This window comes from Coloeus monedula (genome assembly GCF_965178545.1).
Source record: "Coloeus monedula genome assembly, chromosome: 13".
Taxonomy (NCBI): Eukaryota; Metazoa; Chordata; class Aves; order Passeriformes; family Corvidae; genus Coloeus; species Coloeus monedula.
This window is the reverse complement of record NC_138793.1, coordinates 17,899,002-17,922,426: the sequence shown is the minus strand read 5'-3', so window position 1 is coordinate 17,922,426 and position 23,425 is coordinate 17,899,002. Positions and strand designations below refer to the sequence as shown.

The following is a 23,425-nucleotide window of genomic DNA, read 5'->3' as shown; positions in this document are numbered from 1 at the left end:
ATAAATTAAATCATCAGCTTAACTTTGTTTAAAAGTACACCAATATAATGATGTACAGACCAAAACACGTCCTTAACTCTTCTAAATCATGAAGAAAGCTGCATTGCAAACCCCAAACTTATCAAACTGACCACATGCACTGCTGAGCTCTGAGGGGGGAGAAAGCAGGGAGTGAAACAACTCTTGAGCTGGACAGTGAATCCTTCTGACATACCTGCATTCCAAAAATCATTCACGTTTTTCTCTCAAACATAAATAAATCAAACTGGACAAAAAATGTCGGTATAGTTTTCACCGATAACAAACATTTTTTTATGGAAAAATCAGTGTCAGTGTCACCAGTGCACAACTTCATTTGATGTGTAACTTAATTTCATTCAGAAAAAAAACCCCAAAAAACAAAACCTCCAGAAATCATAATAAAGCATCACCTTGTCCGAAATGACTTACAATTTATGAAATGTATTTTCTATGACAGAAGGCACGGATCTTTAACAAAATCATGTTTAACGCCACCATAGTTTTCAAAACTTTATTATTTGCTAACAACAAAGTTGCTCTAAGTCTTGCAAATAAAACACTTCGGTGCTCCACACGCTTTTCCTGACATTCCTGCTTTCAAGCTCTTTGAGAGAAAAACCTTAAGGGAAAGAAACAGCGAAGCGAACCCACTCAATCATTCGCTCTAAGCACACACTGGATTAGCCCAGGAACCGAGCTGTAAACTTCCAGCGAAAAACCACCACGACTGCAGTTTTTTTTCCACTCCGTGCACAAATCTCCCGCCTGGTTCAGCCAGTGGGATACAGGGAATCCACACACGCATCCCCGTGCACGGCGATCTTGCAACACTCAGCCCTTTGCACCCCGATGCGCCGGGGTTTATCGAGTGTTTGGGCGGGGGGGAGGGGGGGAGGATTAGTTTACAAATCTCCTTATTCCCTTCTCGTTATAGAATCGTTTCTGCCTCTCCCACCCTCCAAAAAATAAAAAAGAGCAGCCGGAGCGATGGGCTCTATCCGAGCCACCCTCGGGCGGGGGCTCAGCACCGACACCCCCCACCCCGGGCCCCGGCGTGGCGACACCGACACCGGCGCGGAGCCGACCCCCCGCACTCCGGACCCCTCCGGGATGGGAATTCCGCCCCGGGAGCGCCGGATCCGCCGTCCCCGCGGGCAGCGAGGCCGCCCCGCCGCCCTCAGCACATTCAATGAACGTGCACAATCACCCTGGGCCTACTCTCGGCCACCACGCTCCCCCCCCACCCCGGGGCCCGCCCGCCGCCGGGAGCCCGGCGGGGTCCGGGCGCGGTGCCGCGGGGGTGCCCGCGGGCCCGGGCGGTACCTGCGCGCCGTGCAGGGCCATGGCGCCCCGCGTCCCCGGGGAGCTCGGCGGTCCCGGCCCCTCACGCCGCCGCCCCCGCCGCCGCCATCTTCTCCCTCGCACGCACCAGCCGGGCCGGGCGGGCGGGCGCGCGCCGCACCGCGCATGCGCCGTCCCCGCCCGCCCGCTGCGCGCGCACGGGGCGGGAGATGAGGGCGCCGAGGGAAAAGGGCGGGCGGGGGCTCCGCCTCCGTGAGGGGAGCGGGCGGCCCCCGGCGGGAAGGCGGGCGGGGATCCCAAAAAACTTCCCCGGAACGCCTCGCCGGGTATCTCGCGTGTGAGAGGCTGGGGGAGCGTGGCGTTTTTAGTCTAGAGAAGAGAAGGCTGAGAGGGGATCTCGTTAATGCGTGTGAAATATCGCCAGGGTGGGCGCCAAAAGGGTCACAGAATCATAGAGTGGGTTGGGTTGGAAGGGAGCTTAAACATCATCCAGTTCCAGCCCCTGCCATCGGCAGGGACACGTTCCGCTACACTACGTTGCTCCAAGGCCAGTCCAGCCTGGCCTTGGACACTTCCAGGGATGGGGCAGCCACTGCTTCTCTGGGCACCCTGTGCCAGGATGGTGCCAGACCCTTTTCCATGGGGCTCAACAACAGGACAAGCAGCAATGGCCGTAAACTAAAACACGAAAAGTTTCACCTCAACATGAGGAAGAATTTCTGTTCGTTGAGGGTGGCAGAGCACTGGAATAGCTTCCCAGGGAGGGCATAGAGTCTCCTGTGAGGGAGACATTCCAACCCCACCTGGCCACGTTCCTGTGTCACCTGCTCCAGATGTCCCTGCCTTGGCGAGGCTGTTGGACTGGGTGATCTCAAAAGATCCTGTCCAACCCAAATAATTCTGTGATTCCTTAATTAAGTTGGAAAAGCCTTCCAAGACCATCGAGTCCAATCTATGACCAATCCCTACCTTGTCAGCCAGATCAGAGCACTGAGTGCCACATCAAGTCATTGGACACCTCCAGGGATGGTGATTCCACCACCTCCCTGGGCAGCCTGTTCCAATGCTTAGTCACTCTTTCTGTGAAGAAATTCCTCCTAATGTCCAAATTTCATCTGTAAAAGGCCACATGCCAAGGGTCACTCTGGCAGGTGACAGGTAAGGAAGGCTGTGTGCCCAACTGATGCCAGACCAAATCTGTGCCACCTCTGTCCCAAATAAGCAGGGTGGGAATGGGTTCAGGGTTTGTATCTGGGGGGAAAAAAAAAAAAAAAAGGAATGACTAAGCCAATCTCATGATTTTGAGCGGATTGAGTCATAACAATACTGAAACCCCCAGGCTAGAATCCATCAAAATAATCTCTAATTTACTCCATATTTTTTTCCTTAAACAAACAACAAAGGCCTGCAAAAATCTACTTCGGCTGGGAAGCAAGTGGTAGACACAACTTTATATCAGTGAGAAAGCTGAAGGGAAGAAAAGGAAGAGAACACAAGAACTTTGTGTCTTTGGCCGTTCACAGAAAGTGGGGAGAAGATTCCTCCCTGTCTCCACGACAAGGACATGTCCCTCCTGTTCTGTGAAGTGCAACACTTACTGTGTGCTGATGACAGTAAATGATTTTCTCTATCAGTCTTTTACCCTTCCAGCTGACACACCCAGCTGCCGCTCCCTCGCTTTTGTCTCTCGCAAGTGTTGCTGTGCTCTCCTGAGGCAGAGAACCAGCAGTGAAAATGGCTGGTTAATATTAAAAGGGAGAAACAAAAAAGGGAGACAAATGTTCAGGCTTTTTGCATACAGCATTTCAAACGTCTGAAAGCCCCTCTCCCCTCGGGAGTCTAATTTACAAGGTAAATAATGGAGTGAAAACCCTTACGTAGCTCGTCTGGTTGAAGGCAAAATTCCCTTCTGCCCACAATGCTGCCTAAGTAAACTGACTGTTTCAAAATACAAATGAGCACAGTGTCTTCAGCCTGGAAAGCAAAAAAATTCAAATACCAAAACTGTTAAAACCCAGAGCTGAGGGTGAAAACTGAGAAAGGATGTCACTGTCTCATTCAGCAACATTTAAAACATGTTCAATTTTATCCCATCTTTGTATAGTTTAATTATAAAGTCTGTTAACATTTTACCATCATATTTCCTAATAATCTAAGGGGTTTTTTTTGTAATGCCATGCTTTGATGAAACTTACCTGCTGAAAAGTTTCCACCTCAGTTCTGTTTTATTAATTTTTGCCTGTTTTAGTGGCCTGTTATTTCATTACTGCCTTCATTGCATAAACCAGTTGTGTTTTCTTCCATCTTTTATGCCAGTGGCTGTGAGTTATCCCTGCAAAACAACAAGTTGCTTTTCCAAATTAAAAAAATAACAATGGATACACTTTCTGTGTATCCATGTTCTCAAGATTCATGGAATAATTACTAACAACATGTGAATTTATCAACAACCGATGAGTCTGTGGAATTAAGGGATAGTCTGACAGCAGCCCAGGAGCTGGATAAACCACTCCCACGGTATCTGCCTCCCAGGTGCTGCTGTAATTGCTCTTACCCTGCTGGAAATGCAAAGTGCCGGGGACTCCATGTGATTTCACTGGGTCATGAGATCTGTGCTCATGACAGCGCCCGGGAGATGTGTACACATGACTTCTGAGCACTTCTGAGGATGACTTTTGGGGAGTTGAAGCACTCAGGACCCTCACATCTACTTTTTTAGGGACAGAGGAAATACCTTCCTGCTGCACTGCAGGAACAGGTTGATGACTGTGGCAGGTCTACTGCTATCCTTGTAGGGCTTCCTCCTGGTGTCAAGAGCTTCAGGAGATCCCAAGACTTTTTCTTCAGAGATGCAGAACCTTTATCCCAACAGTTTCTAGGTCCAATAAGGGCTTTGCCTACATAAAGTATTTGCCAGCAGCAGACACCTTCCCTGGCTGGATCTCAGGAAGGGCCAGTTGGCTCATAGTAAAAATAGGATGTTTAAGTTTGCAGTACAGAATCAGCCAGCTCTAGGTCAGCATCAGAGATTGTAGAATTATCAACCTTGGTAATATTTTTTCAACTTTCTGAGCCCTAAATGTCCCAGGCCAGCAGTGGGCAGTGGGAGTGGGCAAAGGGAACCAGAGAGCAGCATGGCAGGTAATGTTTCTGCAGGTGGGAACCACGAGCCAGGTACCACAGGACACAAACAGCAGCTATTTAGTTCAAAAAATGGGTTAGTACAAACCTGACTTCAAACTCCATATTCCAAAATTTGCTGGAAATTTGTAACAAATTCGTTGATGTATAAAACTTAAGCATGGACTAGTTCAAGCCAAGCTGAAACAGATTCAAAGTGTGGACAAGCCTTTAGTAGATTATGTGGGTGCTTGACTCAGTGTTTCAATTATCTATGCAGAACTTCTGGCTAATTAATTGTGACTTATTCATCCTTATCTTAAATATAAGTCTTCTCTCTTCTCATTCAATCATCTCTTTCAGTTCTGGAGCCTCAAAAGAACCACCAAGTCCCCATCTCACCTTCCCCTCATGTTCTGTCACCAAACCCATTATCATAAAAACAGAAGTATACTTTTTCCCAAAGCAACTCCGAGTTCCAGGAGGAATTAAAAAATGCATGTAGCAAGCATCAACAACCCCGTGACTGGGCTGTGTCCCTCCCTATGTGGAGTTACCAGGAAGGAGGAGGAAGCTGTGAGTAGCTGAGCTGTGCTTTGACTCGTACAGTGCAGTGACAGAACCTCTCTGTCTGCCCTGACCTGATCCCTAAGACATCATAAAGCCATAAGTTCATGAAGGAATAATTAGCATCTAGAGCATTATTACATTCATGAGAACTGAAATAGCTCAAGAAGCTGAAATAAAATAATATTTAAAGCTGTCTTGTCACACCACCTTTTTTTCTTTGTCTTACTGGTCAGAGCTTTGCTAAGACATATCACTGAGGGAAGAATCACAATTCAAATCTGCACTTGTTTTCTGCAAGTTAAATTGCTCTCAGAAAGAGTACTGAGGGTTAAATGATTTCTTTACATTCCCTAGACACACGACCCCTTTTTTGTTGTCACGCAAGGATCCGGAATCCTAAACAGTGCCTGGAAAATCAGCAGTCTTTGGAAGAAAGCACTGAAAGCAGTCTGATCTCTTACACAGATAGACACCAGCACATTTTTCCCAATTTAAGATTTCAACTTGAGAACAGAAATATTTCCATCTTCTTTCTCAAGCCTTCAAAACAACTGCATCTCACACCAGGCTGTAATTTTTCCTCAGGGTGCCTCGAGGGATTTGTTATCTAACGTCAGAGTTACAGGCAGCAGCTCCTTGACATGCTGATGCCACAATACAGGCATGGAAGTGTGGGAAGAACAAACCTGAAGGTTTTGGTAGCTGCTTTGTTTCAGGTAAAACGAGCTTTCCTCAGAATCTGGCAATGGAAGCCTTTTTAAAAATGAGTTAGGTAGAGCAGTAGTTATTTTTCCCTGGGGCAGGAAGAAAGAGCTGTGCTTCCTGGCAAGAGTAAAACGCTTCACAGGGCTTAGGGATGAAGGCAGTGGGATGTGCAGGTTCAGGAGCCAGGCTGAACCAGGAGAATACAACTTTCCTCTACCAACCCTAATTCCTCACCAAGAGGTCTGTTCTGACCTCAAAGACCAGAGAAGAAATCCACTCATGTCGCACAAATTCTCCCTCTCATTTTTCAGAAATTCCAGCACACCAATTCCCCAAAGCCGTGCAGCGCTCTGGAGCGTGGCTTATCTCCAAGCTCCCTGTGCTATCTGCTAACACTTCCCAAGGGGTGATAAGTCTGGATACACAACATCCCAAATCGAGAGGCACTCTGCCAGACCGTGCCTTTAGCAGTGCTCCCTTGGAGGTGCAAATGGGAATCACTTCTTCCTTTAATAATGGAAAGATGCTTCTGGCAACAACAGGTAAGATCCCCCAGTGACCTCTAATGACACAGGAGATGTCCCACACTCACTCACGGCCTCTGGCTTTGGTATTTTCCCCAATACACAGACCAGGGGAAACAAGGCTTGCTTCGATGAGCACTGAAGCCATCTTTTGTTCATGCAATGAAGTTTAATGTTAAGAAATCGTAATTGTTTATCTACACCCCATTAAATACTGCCTTTGAAAACACCCTACAAACTGGATTGGGTCTTTTGTCAGAGCTGCAAAAATGTGGAAAGGAATTTCACAGAATCATAGAATGGTTTGGGTTGAAGGGACCTTAAGCCCATCTCATTCCCACCCCTGCCATGGGCAGGGACACCTTCCACTGTCCCAGGTTGCTCCAAGCCCTGTCCAGCCTGGCCTTGGACACTTCCAGGGATCCAGGGGCAGCCACAGTTCCTCTGGGCAATCTGTACCAGGGCCTCAGCACCCTCACAGGGAAGAATTCCTTCCCAATATCCCATCTAACCCTGCCCTCTAGCAGTGGGAAGCCATTCCCCCTTGTCTCTTCTAACTGGAGCAGAAAAATGCAGAAAAGATGAATTATCTAAATAAGTTCTATTTCTACTTCATATTGTTAAATTTACCTTCCTACTAAAATGTTTCCACCATTATCAATTTCACTGAAAAATTATTACAGGGTTATTTTTTTCCAACTAATCAAAAAGGAAAACCTCAGTGAAATCAATACACAAGTCAGACCATGATGAATAGAATATTCTAAACTGGATTTATTGTTCCCAGACATTAATGTAATACATAAACACGTTAAAAGAGGGGATATAGTAACAAGCAACCCAGTAACAGAAACAAAGCAAGTCTTTGAAATTTTTATTCTATAGTTACACATGAAAATGTCCCCAAAAAATTAAGTAGTTGTCAGTCAACATAACAAGGATTTCATATATTAAAAAATAACCCCAAAAACTTGTCCATGAGCTTGTCATAACCAAAGTGTTTGATTTGGGTTTTTTTGGTTTTGTTTTAAATTTATTTTTAGGCTAAAAAAGAATAACCATTACCTCATGCAGTATACAAAGGCTTTAAAATAAATCCATTAATGCAAATGAAAGACTGACTCCTGAGGCTTTTTTTTTAGATTAAAAAAAAAAACAACCACCAAAAAAGAACCTCAGGGAGTTTCAGAAAATTAATTCCAACTAGTTTTCTTAGCATTGAAGAAACAACCTATAACCTCCTTGCACTCCAGAAATTTATTCAGTTACCTCTTTCAGTACGTGTGCTTGTAGTAGGTCTTGGATTTACCAGAGTTTCAAATGAAATTAAGTGCAAAAATGTTTTCTTAGTGTTTTCCAATTATTGAGGAAAGTAGTTGGGGAATAACAAAAAAGACAAAAGAATGAGGGTAGCAGGATACCACCTGCATATATACCAGATGGAAGAAAAGGCAAATCTGAAATACATGGAAAGGGAGATGGGAGGGGAGGACTGAGGAAAAAGTAACAGCAATGATCAGGAGCTGAACTTTAAACCAAAGCTCTTGAAATCCACTCAGCAGATCACCAGTCACTGAAATAAAGAGTGTTTATGAGCATGGCTGGCGAGCTGGGCTCTGGGGAAGCTGGAATTGTGACAATAGTCCCAATTCCAGCTGACTGCCTGACAATGCTGGGAATGCCAGTGCTGCTCCAACAGCTGCACCACGTCCTGGCCAAGCCACACAGAGACCAAAGATCATCAAACGAGGAGTTCCTGATGCCAACACCGGGGTCACGAGCACAGAGCAGCAGCTTCTACAGTCAACAATGTAACATATGGCAAACGAGAGACTGAGTTAGCAAAATGTGGTATAAAAAAGTATAAAAGTTGTTTTTAAAAACTTCCTTAAAACGTCGATAGAATACGATGTATGTGGAAATGCCGTGAACCACAGAAGGAAAAGCCTAAGCCTCAACATTCAGAAAAGCAGCAGCACCTCTCTGGCCACATCACCCTTTGTATAGCAAGAGGGGGAGTTTTTGGTGTCTTTTGTTGTTTTTACCTTAAACATGAGTTTAATCCAAAACCCACATTCAAGTGGACATTTTCTGAGGCTCCAGAAGATGCCCACCCCATCCTGTTTAAAAAGAAAAAGAATAAAGGTTAGATAGAAATGTCTAAATACAAGGTCCTTTCGGAGTCCACCATCCAAGGGTGGCTATCCAGGAGTGGTCATCTTCCTCGATCTTGATGTTTTTTTGTTTTTGTCTTTTTCTTTTTGTCCTCTGTTTTGGGTTTCAGGGCACAGACACATGCGGACACTCCGGCAATCGCTTTGGGCAAGTCCGTCCCTTTGCACCACTTATTTTTCTCCTTGTCATAGACCTGGACTGTTTTGGAGAAGACAGCTTCCTCCCAGCTGTAGCCTCCGAGGATGTAAATCTTGCCTTCCCAAACTGCCACCCCCGACTCGCTGTTGGCTTGCAGCAGAGGGGCCACTCTGGTCCACTGGTTGCACTGGGGGCTGTAGGACTCCACGCTGAGGATGTCAAACCGAGCCATGGTTTCGATGTTGTCGTCGCTGCCGCCAATGGAGTAGATGTTGTCCTGCAAGGTGCACATGCTGTGCCACCCCCTGGCAGTGATCATGGGCCTCTTCTCCTCCCACACATCCGTGCGGTAATCGTAGCACAGCAGGTTCTTTCTGTAGGGGCCGATCTGGTAATCGTGGCCTCCTGAAATGTACACGAATTCCTTGTAGACTGTGCCAGCGTGGCCGTAGGTGAACCTGGGGCAGGCAAACAGAGCAGTCCTTACAGATTTTATCAAGACACACAAGCATTCAGCAGAGACTGTTCTAAAGAAGCAAACAAACAGTAACTAAAGGCAGAAGAGTCCCTGATCCCGTGGTTACCCAGTAACTCCTCTCATTCACAGGGCCTCATCCTGCACTGCAGAGTGCACAGCCTGACAACCACTTTTAAATCATCCTTTCCATAGCAAGTCACTGCAGAGCACTGAGGTATGAGAATCACTTTTTAATGCATCCTCTAGAGTGTGTCACACAGCAGAAATAACCCATCCTGCTCTACTGGCATGACCTTCACTCCCATTTTCCTGCTCCAGTGCTTGGCTTGCGTCAGTCTGAGAGGGCCAGAGAGGGAAAAAATCCACATCTCAGTATGGGCTTCTGTGACAGAAAGGGGAAATAATCATGACACCTCTCAGACTTACCAGTAGAGTAGGGATTAACCAGGAGAAACCAAGAAGAAAACTGCTGCTGCCTTGCCCTGGGACAGCTCCAGGATCACAGGTCACATTTCTTACCCTTTCAGCCCAGTTCATCTGCAGTCCCAGCACAGGCAGTGTCCTTTTCATGAGCCATCTGCCTGCTCTACCACCACTGCCCTACAGGTGGGAACTGCTTTGGTCACCCCAAGACAAGGCAAGAGAGCCCAATCCATCACAGATCATGGTGAAGTAAGAGAAAATAGGATGGTAGAATCAACACCGTGCACACTGCATCCACAGGGCAGAGAGAAACTCCCTTTTATCATCCATAGTAAAACCACTACAAACCTAAATCTCCAGGCTGTTCTTAATTTCACACAAGGCTATTCCTGACCAAACCCCTTTCAGCTCTCAGAAGTGGACAGCCAAGGCGATGAACAGCATCAGCTGCTTTGAACATATCGTTCCTGCATGTCTTTTTTTCCTCTTTTTGGGGAGTTGAAGTGTCAAAAGATGTAGCACCAGCCACAGCAAATTGGCTCTCCCAAGGAGCCTAAACGATTCAATGCCCACAGGGCACAGAGCAATGTACTCATCACGCTGCACTCACGAGCCTCTACCACCATCCTTTGTAGTCAGGCACTCGAGACAACGAAGCAACCTCCACAGCAGACAAAGCTCTGTTAGCACTGCTTTAGCCTTTGAACTGTGCCTGAACACGCTGGAACTCTGTGTGGAGAGAACCTTGAGCTGTTTTTATTTCGCAGGGTAATGGTTTCTCTGAGCCACACAAATGATATTGTAACATCTTCCACACACCTGAGTGCCAGCACTTCTGTGCCAAGGGACAAGATGGACTAGAAAAGAAACCCCACATTTACCCTGAAAGCACAACACTTCTGAGACAAGGTAAAAGGTGGTTATTATTCTAGATGCCTACCGAAACCTCTGATCCCTGTCTGAATCAGATATTTTAATAGGTTCCTGCTACAAGAAACAGAAAAATCCCTGACAGGCTTGGGCTGACAATGCTGAGTGACCAGGACAGTCTGTTCAACTATGGGGGCTGGAGCAGCAGCCCTGGAGATCTTGCAGAGGTGACTTCACAGCTGTTCTGCTTCTTGGCCTCTCAGGGAAAAGATAGGAAGAAAAAAGGAGAGGACTTAGGTATAGTTATCCAGAAAGGCAACTCAAAATTTCCATGGCTCTCAATCTGCCTCAGGATGGAAGCAGTTAATTCACACTCAGTGCTTCTGTTGGACACGATGTACCTTGAGCACATGCACTCAGCTTTCACCCCTGACAGAAATACCATGGCAGGTGAAGTGCCCAGAGATGCTGCTTCATCTTGTTTATGGCCTCTTCCAGACAAGAACCAGGACTGTCCATGTCCAGTGGCTCCTGGGCTGCTTGTCAGAGCCTGTGTTTCTCTACATACACAGGTCAGTCTGGGGATGGGATGGACAGCTTGAGTTCAGTTCATTTCAAACTGCAGCAGACTTTAAACCCACGTGTAACCACCAAGCTGCCTGGAGGCTGTGCTGTACCAGGGAGTTTTGAGGAGTCAGAAGGAGGACAATGTGAGGACATCGAATCCACCCCAGAACCCGGCATTATTGCTCTGCTGATGGCAATCACACTGTATTCACCAGTCAGGGAAAAAAATTACTCCAAGTTAATAAAAACCTGCGTGGCCTCTGGAGAAGTAGGTTAAATGTTCTCCTACGCTGGAATTCTGTATAGGTAAGCAAGCAATAGCCATTGTCTCTCAAGCACAGGCATGCAGCCCAGCACAGGCAGCTGCAGAAAAAGCACTGATCTTGTTCTTTTGCCTCAGTCAACGGCTGTGTCCAGGGAACAGCAACAGCTACAAGAGTGGTTTGACAGAAACAATCAGATCTGAAGCACCAAATCGACCATCAATTTGTTATTACCCAGTATAGGACACTTACCTACTGAAATGCACCAGAGGTATTTCACTTTGCCTGACTTCTGAAAGCTCATCCTAAATAGCATCACTTTCATTGGAACTGCATGAAATAGATGCGTACATTGAAACCAATCAATAGAAATCCTTTCTACAAGCCCTGTGATTGAGAGAGGGGCATTTCTAAATGGGCAACAGAAAAGGCACATCAATACAGTGGGTTCAGACATCCTCCAACAGAGAGCATTGAGCATTTTGGCAGTGTTTTCTGCAAGAGTGGCCAGAAAAAAGCAGAGGCATTAAGAGAAAGGATATTTGATTTTAACATCTGCTGGAGCCTGGTGTCGATTTTGGATGCCTTAATCCAGATACAATGCTGAAAAATTGGTTCCTGACCCAGTAACACCATTCAAATGCTAGAAAACCTACCATTTACTGTCTGAGACAGAAGAACACCTAACTCAATAAAGCTTTGGGATTCCCCTAATCCAACCAAAGTCCAGGTGAGCTGTGGTTGCTCTCAATGTCGTTGTCCACCTGTTGTAGCCCTGCGAGATCGTTCATGACCCAACCGGCAGAGCAGATACCATCGCTCCCCAGCCTGTTCCAACACAGCTCCTCACACAACAGCTTTCAGTTGTTCTGCCAAACTTTAACCTAGGGCCACTCAGTTAATTTCGCTGCTGTCTGCAGCAGACCTTTTCATGGTCTGTTCAGAATGAGAACACACTGCTCCACCTCCTGCTCTGGCAAGCTCGCCAGCCACCGCTGCTCCCTGCCGGGCTAGAAACTATGACAGAAACTGCTCCCAGAGAGCCTGGGAAAAGGGGCAAAAAATTTAGGACCTCTCTGAAAAAAGGGAAAGGTACCCCACAACCAAGGACCCTAATGAGCATCAGCCAAAATGAATTCCCTCGTAGCAGGCTTGGAACAGGTCCACCCTTTAGACAACTTGGCTGGAGTTTTCCCCATTAAACATCTGCCCCGAGAGGCTGTTTTCTGCTCCAGCAAGACAGCATGAGTTCAGTCAAAACAGCTCAGCTCCTTCCAAGAGAGTGCTTAGGGAAAACAACGTGTTGTTTTGACCATATAGGGTGGGAAGGAGACGGGGTAAGAGGAGATAAAGAAGAGCTTGTAAAGCTCTTCCTTAGAGGAGTGAGACCGCAAACAGCAACGTGGACACGGGATTTGGTCAGGCCTGTGTGCTCGAGGACACAACCACTGCCTTTCCTCTGCAAATCTCCACACACACGGCAAGCTCTAACCCTTAGGAAGCAAAAAACCAAACCCATTTTCTGAATGTTCAGCATAGAAGTTTTAACAAACAACCTCTGAGAGTCCCAACCCACACAGCTCGAGTCGAACAACACAAGCCCACACCCCAGAATGACCTCAACACATGCCTGTCACTCCAGGGAACAGGATTCCAGGCAGTTGCTGGCTTGCAGCAGGCAGAAATGGCACCAGAGGTGCAGCACAGAGCCTGCTTCTGGTGTCATGCACCCAAGAGGACCAAAACACCTGCACATGTTCTCTTTGGAGGGAAGAAGACAGACAAACACGGGAAAAGAGGCAGTTTTGTTGGGATACATTGCCTGATCAGGCAGTCAGGAAGCAGAGGACTGGAGCTTCTGGTTTCCTCTACATGAAAAGTCTTGATACTAGAATAGGGCTGGGGGAGATGTTATTTGAGTGAAACAGGAACTTAAATCTGTTTGAGGGAAAAAAGCATGTGGTGAGGAGGAAAACAGATCAGATGAGGAGTGTGTTGAAGGGAAGACTGGACTAAGCAGTAGAAACTGTAGCTAGAATGCTTTTAGCCTTGAATGGATCACAGAATCTTCTCTCATCCTTCCTCCACTGTCATAAAATCACAAATTCACAGGGATGGAGCAGCCACAGCTTCTCTGGGCAACCTGTACCAGGGCTGCACTATCCCACAGCAAAGAATTTTTTTGTGATATCTAATCTAACCCTGCCCTGTGCCCGTGGGAAGCCATTCCCCCTTGTCCTGGCACCCCAGGACATTGTAAAGTCTCTCCATCTTTCCTGTGGGCTCCCTTCAGGCACTGAAAGGCCACAATTAGGCCACCCTGAAGCTTCTCTTTTCCAGACTGAACAATCCCAATTCTCTCAGCCTTTCCTCACAGGAGAGGTGCTCCATCCCTCTGATCATCCTGGTGCCTCCTCTGCACTCGCTCCAACAGCTCCACCTGAAGTACCTCAGGGAAGGCCTGCCCAGACCCTTTTCAGCAGCCCCAAACCTGCCAGAGCCACTCCTCACCCAGCTTGAGCAGTGGACGTGTGTCAGAAAGGTTCCTGTTGCTCACCTCTGAGTCTGGCTTTTTGCAACCTGCATAAAGTTCTTTTTGCCTTATTCCTTCTGTGCAGAAAAAATAGTTGTTGCAGACAAGTCACTGCCCAGACCCAAACAGAAATAAAAGGGCTGAAAAGACAGAAAATCCAAAGGTGCCGAGGACAGAGCAACAGGAAGAGAGAATGCAGAATAATTTGTTTGGATGCAGGAATAACTTATCCAACTCCCTGGAGTGTAAGAGGGGTCTGTCCCCTAAGGGGGACTTTTTAGTCCAAGCAGACCAGCCAGGCAATCTAATAAAAATTAACCCCCACAAGTCAAAGTTCACTTTAAATGCTGCAGCTGCAGAATTCCTGAAGCCAGCACACAGGTAGCAGCTGGAAGATGCAGACAAACTGCCCCATTTTAGAGAGGCTGGGTGGATTAAGCCAACAGTGCAAACGTCCCCAGGATCATTTATGAGTAAACATATCCATATAGGATACATCTCACAGGTGACCCCAGTTAACAGAAGGATTTAGGACCTGAAGATACTCTCCTACACAGCTTCCCAGGAAGGACTGTGGTGTTTAGCCCCAACTGCTGGATCTGTCTGTGTGAGCAGAAATAAAAAAGCATCCTGCTTGTGAAGAGCACTCGAGCCCAGCTGTTAGCCTGGATCAGCCTTGCATTGCAGCACCTGCCCAAAATAGAATTGGGCAACAGGCTTCTGTGCCTTCAGTGGCTGCCTCTGGCTCTGCAGCTCTGCAGCTCAGGGAACAGGGAAAAACCCTGAACTCTCAAGCCAAACTGCAGGAACCTGGTCTGTGATGCCACCAGGAAAGCAAGCACTGCTGCTGAGGTTTCAGACATCATGGAAACACCATCCATACAGCCAACGTCCCTGTGATTCCCACAAATATGAAACATCACTAAATCTGAGTCGCTGTTTGCACATGACATGCTGTTGTGCTGTCCTTACGAAGTCACTGCTCTGATGCTGACTCAGGACACAGCAATGTCCTGTCTTTTACCACAAGAGCTGCTGGGCTTAAACCTCTCAAAAAGCACAACAGCCAAGTTTTAACTCAAACTGAGAGAGAGACAGAGCTCACATTTGCCAGGGTTCTGTATTTCTAATACAGGTAAATGCATTTAACTGCAACAGCCAATCTGAGCAGCCAAACACAGAGAAACACCCTACAAGGAAAATCATCACACTAAGGTGACAAAGGAGGGCCAAAGAAATGACAAACCCCTTTGACCAAGATGTGAAAATGCTTCTGAAAATATTCCACTCCAAGTGGTCTCAGGAAAAGCTTTTTAAGAATTGCAGAATGAAATGATCAGAGCTCTCCCTCCCATCCTCCAAATGCACCTTGGGATGAGAATTAAAACCTCACTGACACGAGGCACGCTGCCTGCTCGGATCCCAAATGCTACTATGGTTTGTTATGGCTGATGCCACGTTGGTTTTACATCGCCTTCCCTCCTTTCCAGGATCCCACTCATCAGCTAAAGTCACCCAAGCTCCCTTTACTCCCACTCTTCAAACACAGGGGACTTCCCAAACAGCTCAGTTACCTGGGCAGTCCTGCTATGTAGGTCCAGGAGTCCTTCTGAGGGCTGTAGGTCTCAACTGAAGACAGGGCCCCGTTTTCATTCCTGCCACCAACAGCCACCAGCATGTCAGTGATCGCTCCCAGGTAGAAATCGACTCGTCGCTGTCTCATGGAGGCAACCTGGCAAAGAAAATAACCTGCTGACATCTTCTAGTGTCTGGTAAGAAAGGGGCTTAAGGGCTATTCATGTCTGAGGATGGGGCAGTTGCTCCTTCCCCTTTATTTGGTAAGGAGAGAAGCTGGTTTTGACCATTATATTCATAAAACACTTCTGTTTTTCTGCAGTAGCATCCATTTTCAAGTAAGGGGACAACAGGATGCATCTAAGAGACAGGTTGCTCTATAAACATTTGTGTTTATAAGGACCTCCTTCCCAAACTCTGCAAGAAACAGATATTGGAGTCACTGAAAACCACAAATGAACCATCTGGGATGACTGATTCATAGAGGAATCCTGATTGGTTCATATGGAAACCATAACAGGTCCATATAGGAACCATAACTGGTTCATTAGGAACAGCGAGTGGCTGATACAGGAATCCACACAGCCACAGGGTCTTGGGGAAGATTGGGAGTGAAGAGCTTGTTCTAGGGGACATTTAGCACAGAGACATTTGACAATTGTCAGAGATATTTCCTTTTTACATCACACCCATTTTTGATTTATATGTACTACTGCTTGAGGAAAATGAACCAAGCAATCACCTCTAAGTCCATTCCAGCATTAATCCCAGAATTAATATAAAGAGTTGCAGGTGGATGCTGATCAGAAATTTTATAAATGAGATACCCAAATCCCAAGTGAAGCTGAATATCTGCCCCAAACTCTTTTGCTCTCTGTGTAATTTAAGCATTCCCACAAAGGACTTGAGTATCTGCTTCAACTTAACTAACTTGACTTTCCATTTGGAAGTGCTGCCATGTTGACTATTCTAACAAGCCCTGTCCTTCCACCAGAAAGGAGAAAACACTCTAAACATTAAGGACTTTGAACAGAGAAATAATACAGCTTAAGTCTCACCTTTATCCACTGGTTACAGCGGGGATCATACCTATATAGGAGATTTGACGCCGCATCCCCTCCATTGTCCCGTGAAAAGCTGCCCCCGGCTATGAAGATGAAGCCTCCCAAGACTGCGACACAGTGGTGACTCCGCCGGGCTGGCAGAGGGGTTTCAGCCACCCACTGTCCCTTCCTGGTGTCCAGGAAGCAGGTGTCATCACAGAGCTCCAGGCAGCGCTCCGACACCTCCCCGCCCACAAAGAGCAGCCGCTCCTCGCAGGTGCGCAGGGCCGTGCGCTTGGTCTGCAGCACCGGCTGCGCCGTCACGTTGTTGTGGTAGTTCACTGCCTCCTCTATGAACCCCTCGCAGTTGGCTTCCTTGGGCAGCAGCGAGCACACAGCGGGCTTCACTCGGTGCAGGAGGTCGCTCTTGGGGATCAAGGGGAAGTGGATGTTGTCCAGCACCTGGTAAGCCTCGTTCTCCCGCTCCGGGTACTGCGTGAGCCACTGCAGGGCAGCCTGCAGCAGGTCGTGCTCACACTCCTGCTGCACGTCGCTGCTGTCCAGGTACTGGCACAGCTTCTGCAAGGAAATGTTCTGCAGGAAGTCCGGGGTGAAGGACAGTGTGCCGAAGTTCTGCAGGATGAAGGAGTCAATGTAGGAGTCAAGGCGCTTCAGGTTGTAGATGGAGGCCAGCTCCTGCAGGTACAGGTAGTTCTCCTCGCTGACTTCATTCTCCAGGTACTCGCAGCAAAAGTCCACCACCTTCCAGATCTGCAGCAGGTGAGCTGTCTCGAGCACGTAGTCGATATTTCCTCCATCCAGAGACAGTTCGCTGCCATACAGGAAATCCACCACAGCCTTGAGACCGATGTAGGAGGCTCCGAAAAGCTCCACCTCCTTCTGGTGGGCCTCTCTCATGCCGATGGTGAACATGGAGTTGAAGTAGTCACTGCACACGGCGAGGAGGTTCCGGTGGGCTGGGACCCTCTGCTCATCCACCACCAGCACAATGTCACAGAAGAGGCCTCGGTGCCTCTGCTCGTTCAGGCTCTGCAGAACCAGACTGGAGTGGTCATCCCACCTGTACACCTGGGAAACACAAACAGCATCAGGCAAGAGGCACCTCCACCAAGATCAGTTCCAGAGTGGAATGTGTCTTCCCACTAAGTGCAGTCATACATAAGAGACAACTTTTTTGTGTTGTACATTCACATTTATAATAAATTCTGACATGAAATAGTTGGCAAGTGCCACAGTATGAGCCTGAGCTCCTCACCTTCACTGAAAATCTTCCTACTCCCTTTTTTTATAATTTACTCCTCCCTCCCCCACAACGCTGCATTGAAACCTCCTCCGTGATGAGTTATACAGGCACGATTTTCTGAAACTCTTCCACTCATTGTCTCGGAGACATCTTGCTGACATTTCCTTTCTTCCTTGTCCCCCAAATGACTCCTTACTGAGTTCTCCCAGCTAAGCTACTCACTGAGCATTTGGAGTGGGAGACACACACGCAGCAGCACTCTGAATTTTCATTCAGCCCATGTATTGTTTGGGTTACAGCTTGCTTGACAGCTACCCCCTCTTAAATCTTTCCAGAACTCTGCATTTCTAAGCTGCTTAGGGTAAAATCCCTCTCTTTCTTTCCACATTATTCCAGGCACACACACTGCACTCAGAAGTAATAGCTGTTTATTTATGTGCAAAGCCACACATGTGGATAACTGATTCCCACAGGGCTTCTCCTCACTTCCAGAAGCTGAGGTAGGTTTTGTTTAAATGAATAGGAGTAGATATTTTTCTTTTAAAGAAAAGGGAAAATGCCCTCAGGACACATCCATTAAGTGTCCTTCTGGGATCCCTCTGGTCCACACATTCCAACCACCAGCTCTGGACGTGTCACTGAGCTTTTGAGGCAACCAGCATTTGCCTCTTTTCTCACACACTCATGTCACCGGCCTTTGGATGAACCAAGATGGAAACGTTTTGTTACTCCTCAAACGTCCTGCAGAACACGAACTGAACGCTGCTGGTCAGTCCAGCATGTGAAGTGAAGTTTCAGGACCACCCTCTGGAGGAATTAAATGTGTGATGGCACAGTCGGTTACCTTGTGATGTCTCTTAATAAAAGCCAGGTTAAGGTAAATGCAAATACCAAATACCTTAATTACCAATTAATTACCAAATCCAAACCAGGCAGAGCCTGTAAGAACTTGTAGGAGAAGTGAAAAGGGGTGGAATGGAAGCACATCCTTGTATCCTACCTAAGTCAGCTCTGACCAGTCCTGGCTCTCTGCCTCTTGCCCAGTCCTAAACCCCCAGGCTGCATTCCCAGACACCTGAAAAGGTCACACAGGTGACCTTCAGACCTCCCAGACACTCCCCCTTCCCTTCACCACCAAACTGTTGTTTCTCCTAGAAATCCTAATTATCTGTGGCTCTCCTGGCTTCCCAAGCAGAGAGCACATGACCACAGCAGTCTGGAAAAGCCATTACTGGGTTGGTTAAACCTTGGTGGGACCCTCTCTACCCACCTGGATGGAAAAGCTTTGATTCTTAGAGCCAAGGGGGCTTTTTGAGACCCAAATTAACAACCAACTGTGCTGCTGTTAGCGTGACATCCCAGCAGATTCTCTTTATTTCCTTATGTTCTTTTCTAAACAATGGAGCCCAAGCTGCCAAAAATCCTGCTGTTGGAATAGCTCTGAACATTCAAGTGTGCAGAGTTAAACCAATCTAAGGGAAGAGGCTTCAATAATTAAAAGCTTTCTGGGTCAAAACTCTTTAATTTGCCTTATACTCATCACACCTCTGAACTTAAAAAGGGATCTATGGCATAGACAACAAAGTAGCTTCCACTGAGGACTAAAAGTGCCAGAGATCTGTAACAGAAAAAAAATGGGGTTTAAGGAGTGTAAAGCTTTTTATCTGTGTTTTCCTGAGGTAGGGAAAAGCTGATATTGTACAGGAGACTAAGCAGAAACCAGGGGGTGGAAGAGAGGGGGGGGGAAGAATAAATATGGCAAAGGATAAACCACACTTTTGAGGCAGCTATAATCAAGGGCAGGTGATGGTGACAGATGAACAGACAAGAAATAACAACTGCAGAACCCTCTCCCGAATCTGACTCACCGGGGATAGGATTGAACCAAACCCACCCTCCCTCTCATCCCTGGGAACTGGCTGATCATTTCTCTCTAATATTCCCTAATACCATCACACATAACAAGATTACACTGGAATATAAGATTTGCCAGAGATCCCTCTCTGCTGAGCTGGATGTTGAGTCAGCAGCGTAATCCTGCCTGCAAACACGCCTGGCAACTCGCACTCCTGAAATCCTTGTTGCCATGTGGAAGCACTGCTCCTCCAGGAATCAGGCATGAACCCATTCCACACAGCATTGGAGGCTCTTGGAATACATCAGCACATTTCTGCCACTCGGCAAGTTCATTTGTTCAGGGAGCAAGATACAGGAGCTGAGAGCTGCACATTTCAAAACCAAGATAATTTCACACTGAACTTCAACATCTTTCTCAGGCTATTTATACTCTGTAGAACAGCCTTAGCATTATCCAGTAATTCTAAGTTTAACAGATAGTGACAGCTGCTGTCTAAGCAAGCAAATAAAACAATGCTGTCAAGTTAATTAATTTTTAATGTGATGAATTATCATTACATTCAGACTAAACCATTTAAGCTGCAGACAGGATCAGCACAGAGGGAAAGATTATATTGGTAGGGATGCATTTAAAAATTAGTCCTATTTATCTTTCATCAATTGTGTTAGAGCAGAAGTTCAGCTTCTCTTGGATTCAAAGATCTGATTTCTCTCAGACTGTTAATGCAGTACTGCTGCTCATCAGTGGTGCAAAAGAAAATGAGATCTGGCTCATTCAACTTCGGTAAGACAGATGAAGGCACTGAAAAGTTTCTCTTTTCCACCCTTTTTTTCTGGTATTACAAGGTACCTGCTCTGCAATTCCTGTAACTACAACACAAAAGCAGCTTGCACTGGCATGAAACAAAGTGAACATACTAATTACAGCTGATACTAACATCTTGGAAATCATCATGAGGACCTGCATAAAGAGCTGCCTGAGATGGATTTCCGTGATTTCACAAATAAAAACAATGTATTTGTGCAGACAGAGATTTGATACAAAGAAAATCAACCAGACAAACCTAAGAGAGCAACTCAGGTTCTGCGAGTTCTCTGGGCTAACCACAGTTTGCAGGATCAAACTCCCGTTTTGTACAAAACCAAGACTGAATCTAAAGAGTCATCCCAGCTTCGCTTCTGTAACGAGCTGGGATTTTACGAGATGGATCAGTACAAAAAATAAACACATCACATTTAATGACTGAATTTTTAGTATTGAGAAACTACTGTGCTGAAATGATGTGGGTTTCTAAGTTATGAGTCATGATGAGCAGATGCCCATTTGCTGCTGCTTTTTCTTTTTTTTCCTTCATCACTAGGCAGCAACTTCTACCAAAAATACTTGAGCAGGTAAACCACCATTTCCGTACCTCTTTTTAAAAACTCAGAATATTCACATTCCCACAAAGCAGTCCACCCAAAGGAGACCCTCTACCCCCACCAGCCTCACTGTTTCTGTCGCGGGATTTTTTTGGTAGGCAACAAATCGTACGAACCTTTGAGGATTCACTTATCTTGTGCGGGCGGCAGATCCTGCTCTGCCGGGTTCCCTCCATGACCGCCCGATCCGCAGCACTTCTGCAACAAAGGCACAGGAAGATGTTCAGCAGCTCGCCAGCCCCTCCTGACCGCTCTCACGCATCTTGCGCTGAGCAGGGAGCGCAATTCCCAGACCGGCACGTGCTGATCCGCACCTTGGAAATGTCCGAGTTAAAAAATATTATTTTTCCCTGCTCGGTGCAGTTCCCCGGTGTTGTCAAAGGTCGGTTGTGTCAACAAGTTGGGCACAGCCCGGCGCCGGTACCGGCGGCCGCTCCGGACTCAGCGCTGGTTCCCGGGGGAGCGCCGAGCGCTGCCCGGGGCCGGCCGGAGCCCCCCGGCCGCGGTGACCGAGCGGCCCCGGCCCCGCGCCCGCGGCTACATCGGCAGCTGGGAGAAAATCCGGGCGGAAAAAAAGCGGGGAAAACAAAGCGGTGACAAATTCCTGGAGGCTGCAGCCGCCCGTCGCCCCGCGCCCGGGGCAGGAAATGCCGGCGGGGCGGGACCCGAGCGGGGCGGGACCGGAGCGGAGCCGGGAGCAGCGGGGGAGGCGCCGGGGCGGGGCAAGGCGGGGATCCCCCGGCGGGAGACAAGGAGCTCCGGGCCGGGGATGCACGGACAGGACCCATCGGGGCTGTTCCCTGCCCCGGGCCGGGGATACACCGACAGCACATCCCAGGAGCTCAGGGCTGTTGCCTGCTCCTGGCCGGGGATACACCGACAGCACATCCCGGGAGCTCAGGGCTGTTCCCTGCTCCTGGCCGGGGATACACCGACAGCACATCCCAGGAGCTCAGGGCTGTTCCCTGCTCCTGGCAGGGGGTGCACGGACAGCACATCCCGGGAGCTCAGGGCTGTTCCCTGCTCCTGGCAGGGGGTGCATGGACAGCACATTCCGGAAGCTCGGGGTTCCCTGTTTCCTCCCCCAGACTGGAGGATGCACGGACAGGAGCCCTTGGGGCTGTTTCTGCCATAGATCGGGTCAGGGATGGTGCTGGCAGGGCCTGAGGTGAGGCGGACATGGGTACCCGTGCCAGGGGCACTGGCTGCAGGGACCGCGGGTGTGTTTTGTTTGCACAGCGGTGATAAACTGTGCAGTGGGTGCGGGACGTGCAGCCAGAAACCCCATCACCATCTCCTCTGGCTTACCTGGGACGACACTTTCCTGACCTCTGAAATGAACCTCCCCAGTGGGGCTTTCCCTCATTCATTACAGCCCAGGAGGCTTAAAATTAATAAACCCCACCCTGCGGTGAGCAGCAGGCTGAAGGTTCCCTGCCTCAGGGGGGAAGTCAGAAGCAAAGACACTACACAGACCCACCGGGTCCAGTTTCAGCGCAATGGTCGCCCCACAACACTACAAGGGACAAAGCCCCTTGCTAACCCAGCAGCCCTGGGTATCCTCCAGAGGTTATCGCCGGGACAGCAGAAGGCTGTGTGTGTGTCCAGCCTCCATCTGCTCTCACCAAGGACACGTGTCCCAGGGGTGACGGGGCTGCCGTCGCTGGCAGAGGATGATGTGCACAGTGTGTGACACAGGGGAGGGTGCCACGGCTGCCTGGTGCCAGCACCTCCACCTGCCCCGGCCTCAGCCGCCCTCCACTGCAGGCAGTGGTTCCCCTGCTGGGGTTGCAGCATCCAGCCAGTTCCTCAGACACCCCGGGAAACCAGAGGGGATGATGGGCTTCTACTGATCTATTGAGTCTGGAGATGGGAAGTGGTTTTGCCAGCTTTGGTCTCTCCTGTAGCCCTTGTGACCATGAGGACCTGGATAAAGACCCTTGACTGTCTGAGTGAAATCCCACTTTGCTGCCAGCCTCAATGCTAACTGTGACCTGAAAATTGATAACCCCAATGCTAACCCTGATCTGAAAAATCAGAGCATCCTCTTCCTGAAAGAGACCATTGTTGTCTCCATTCTCTTCTATGCTCCTGCACAGAAGACAGGGATGGAGAAGTAGGATTGGGGACAAAGAGGAATATCAGAAAAAAGCAAAAAGGGGGGAAGATGGCAAAGAGCCACAGGAACAAGGCACTTGCAGGGGTGTGTTTCAGAATTGAGATAATTCTCCTGGGGGCCCATGGCTGTGCAGAGCCATCCTGTTTACTCAGCTCCCTCCAAGTATTCTGAGACCCTTCCTGAACCTCATGGTACAGTCTAGACAGCTGAAGGTCAGTCCAGATTCCCAGGACTTCATGCCTGCTGGAGATGTTTTTTTGAGGAGGTCCATAAGTCCTCACTTTCTCTTGTGCTTCCTCTCCAAGGACTCCTGTGACAATGACAGGTATTTCTGCCAGGCCAGTGACATCTTCCTGACAGGATGAAAAGCTCCATGTTCTGGAGGTCTCAGAATTGCCACATGAAAAGCAAATCAGAGCTCACCAAAATCAGAAAAGTAGGTAATATCCTCACTCC

At 48.0% G+C, this 23,425-nt stretch overlaps 2 protein-coding genes across 2 annotated transcripts in view; both read right to left on the bottom strand.

Moving 5' to 3' along the window:
• USP10 (ubiquitin specific peptidase 10) overlaps positions 1–1,469 on the bottom strand; it is a 47,350-nt gene extending 45,881 nt beyond the window's left edge. Inside the window, exon 1 of the mRNA XM_082290229.1 lies at positions 1,345–1,469. Coding sequence (XP_082146355.1) covers positions 1,345–1,365 — 21 coding nt within the window. The 5' untranslated portion in view covers positions 1,366–1,469. The remainder of the gene's footprint in view (positions 1–1,344) is intronic.
• Positions 1,470–7,068: 5,599 nt separating this feature from the next.
• On the bottom strand, positions 7,069–21,405 carry KLHL36 (kelch like family member 36). The gene is made up of 5 exons (XM_082290260.1): positions 21,165–21,405; positions 20,967–21,048; positions 16,323–17,396; positions 15,264–15,421; positions 7,069–9,013 (listed from the first exon to the last, which is right to left on the bottom strand). The coding sequence occupies exons 2-5, from the start codon at positions 21,024–21,026 to the stop codon at positions 8,458–8,460; spliced, it is 1,848 nt and encodes a 615-aa protein (XP_082146386.1). The 5' UTR covers positions 21,027–21,048; positions 21,165–21,405; the 3' UTR covers positions 7,069–8,457.
• Between the last annotated feature and the right edge of the window lie 2,020 nt (positions 21,406–23,425).

What these genes read in the sequence shown, in the direction of transcription:
- KLHL36 (XM_082290260.1), bottom strand. Translation starts at nt 21,026, where the DNA reads ATGGAGGGAACCCGGCAGAGCAGGATCTGCCGCCCGCACAAGATAAGT. An exon ending in AGATAAGTGAATCCTCAAAG is followed by an intron (nt 17,397 to 20,966) that starts GTTCGTACGATT and finishes TGTGTTTCCCAG; the next exon opens with GTGTACAGGTGGGATGACCA. An exon ending in TACATAGCAGGACTGCCCAG is followed by an intron (nt 9,014 to 15,263) that starts GTAACTGAGCTG and finishes TGCCTGCCCCAG; the next exon opens with GTTCACCTACGGCCACGCTG.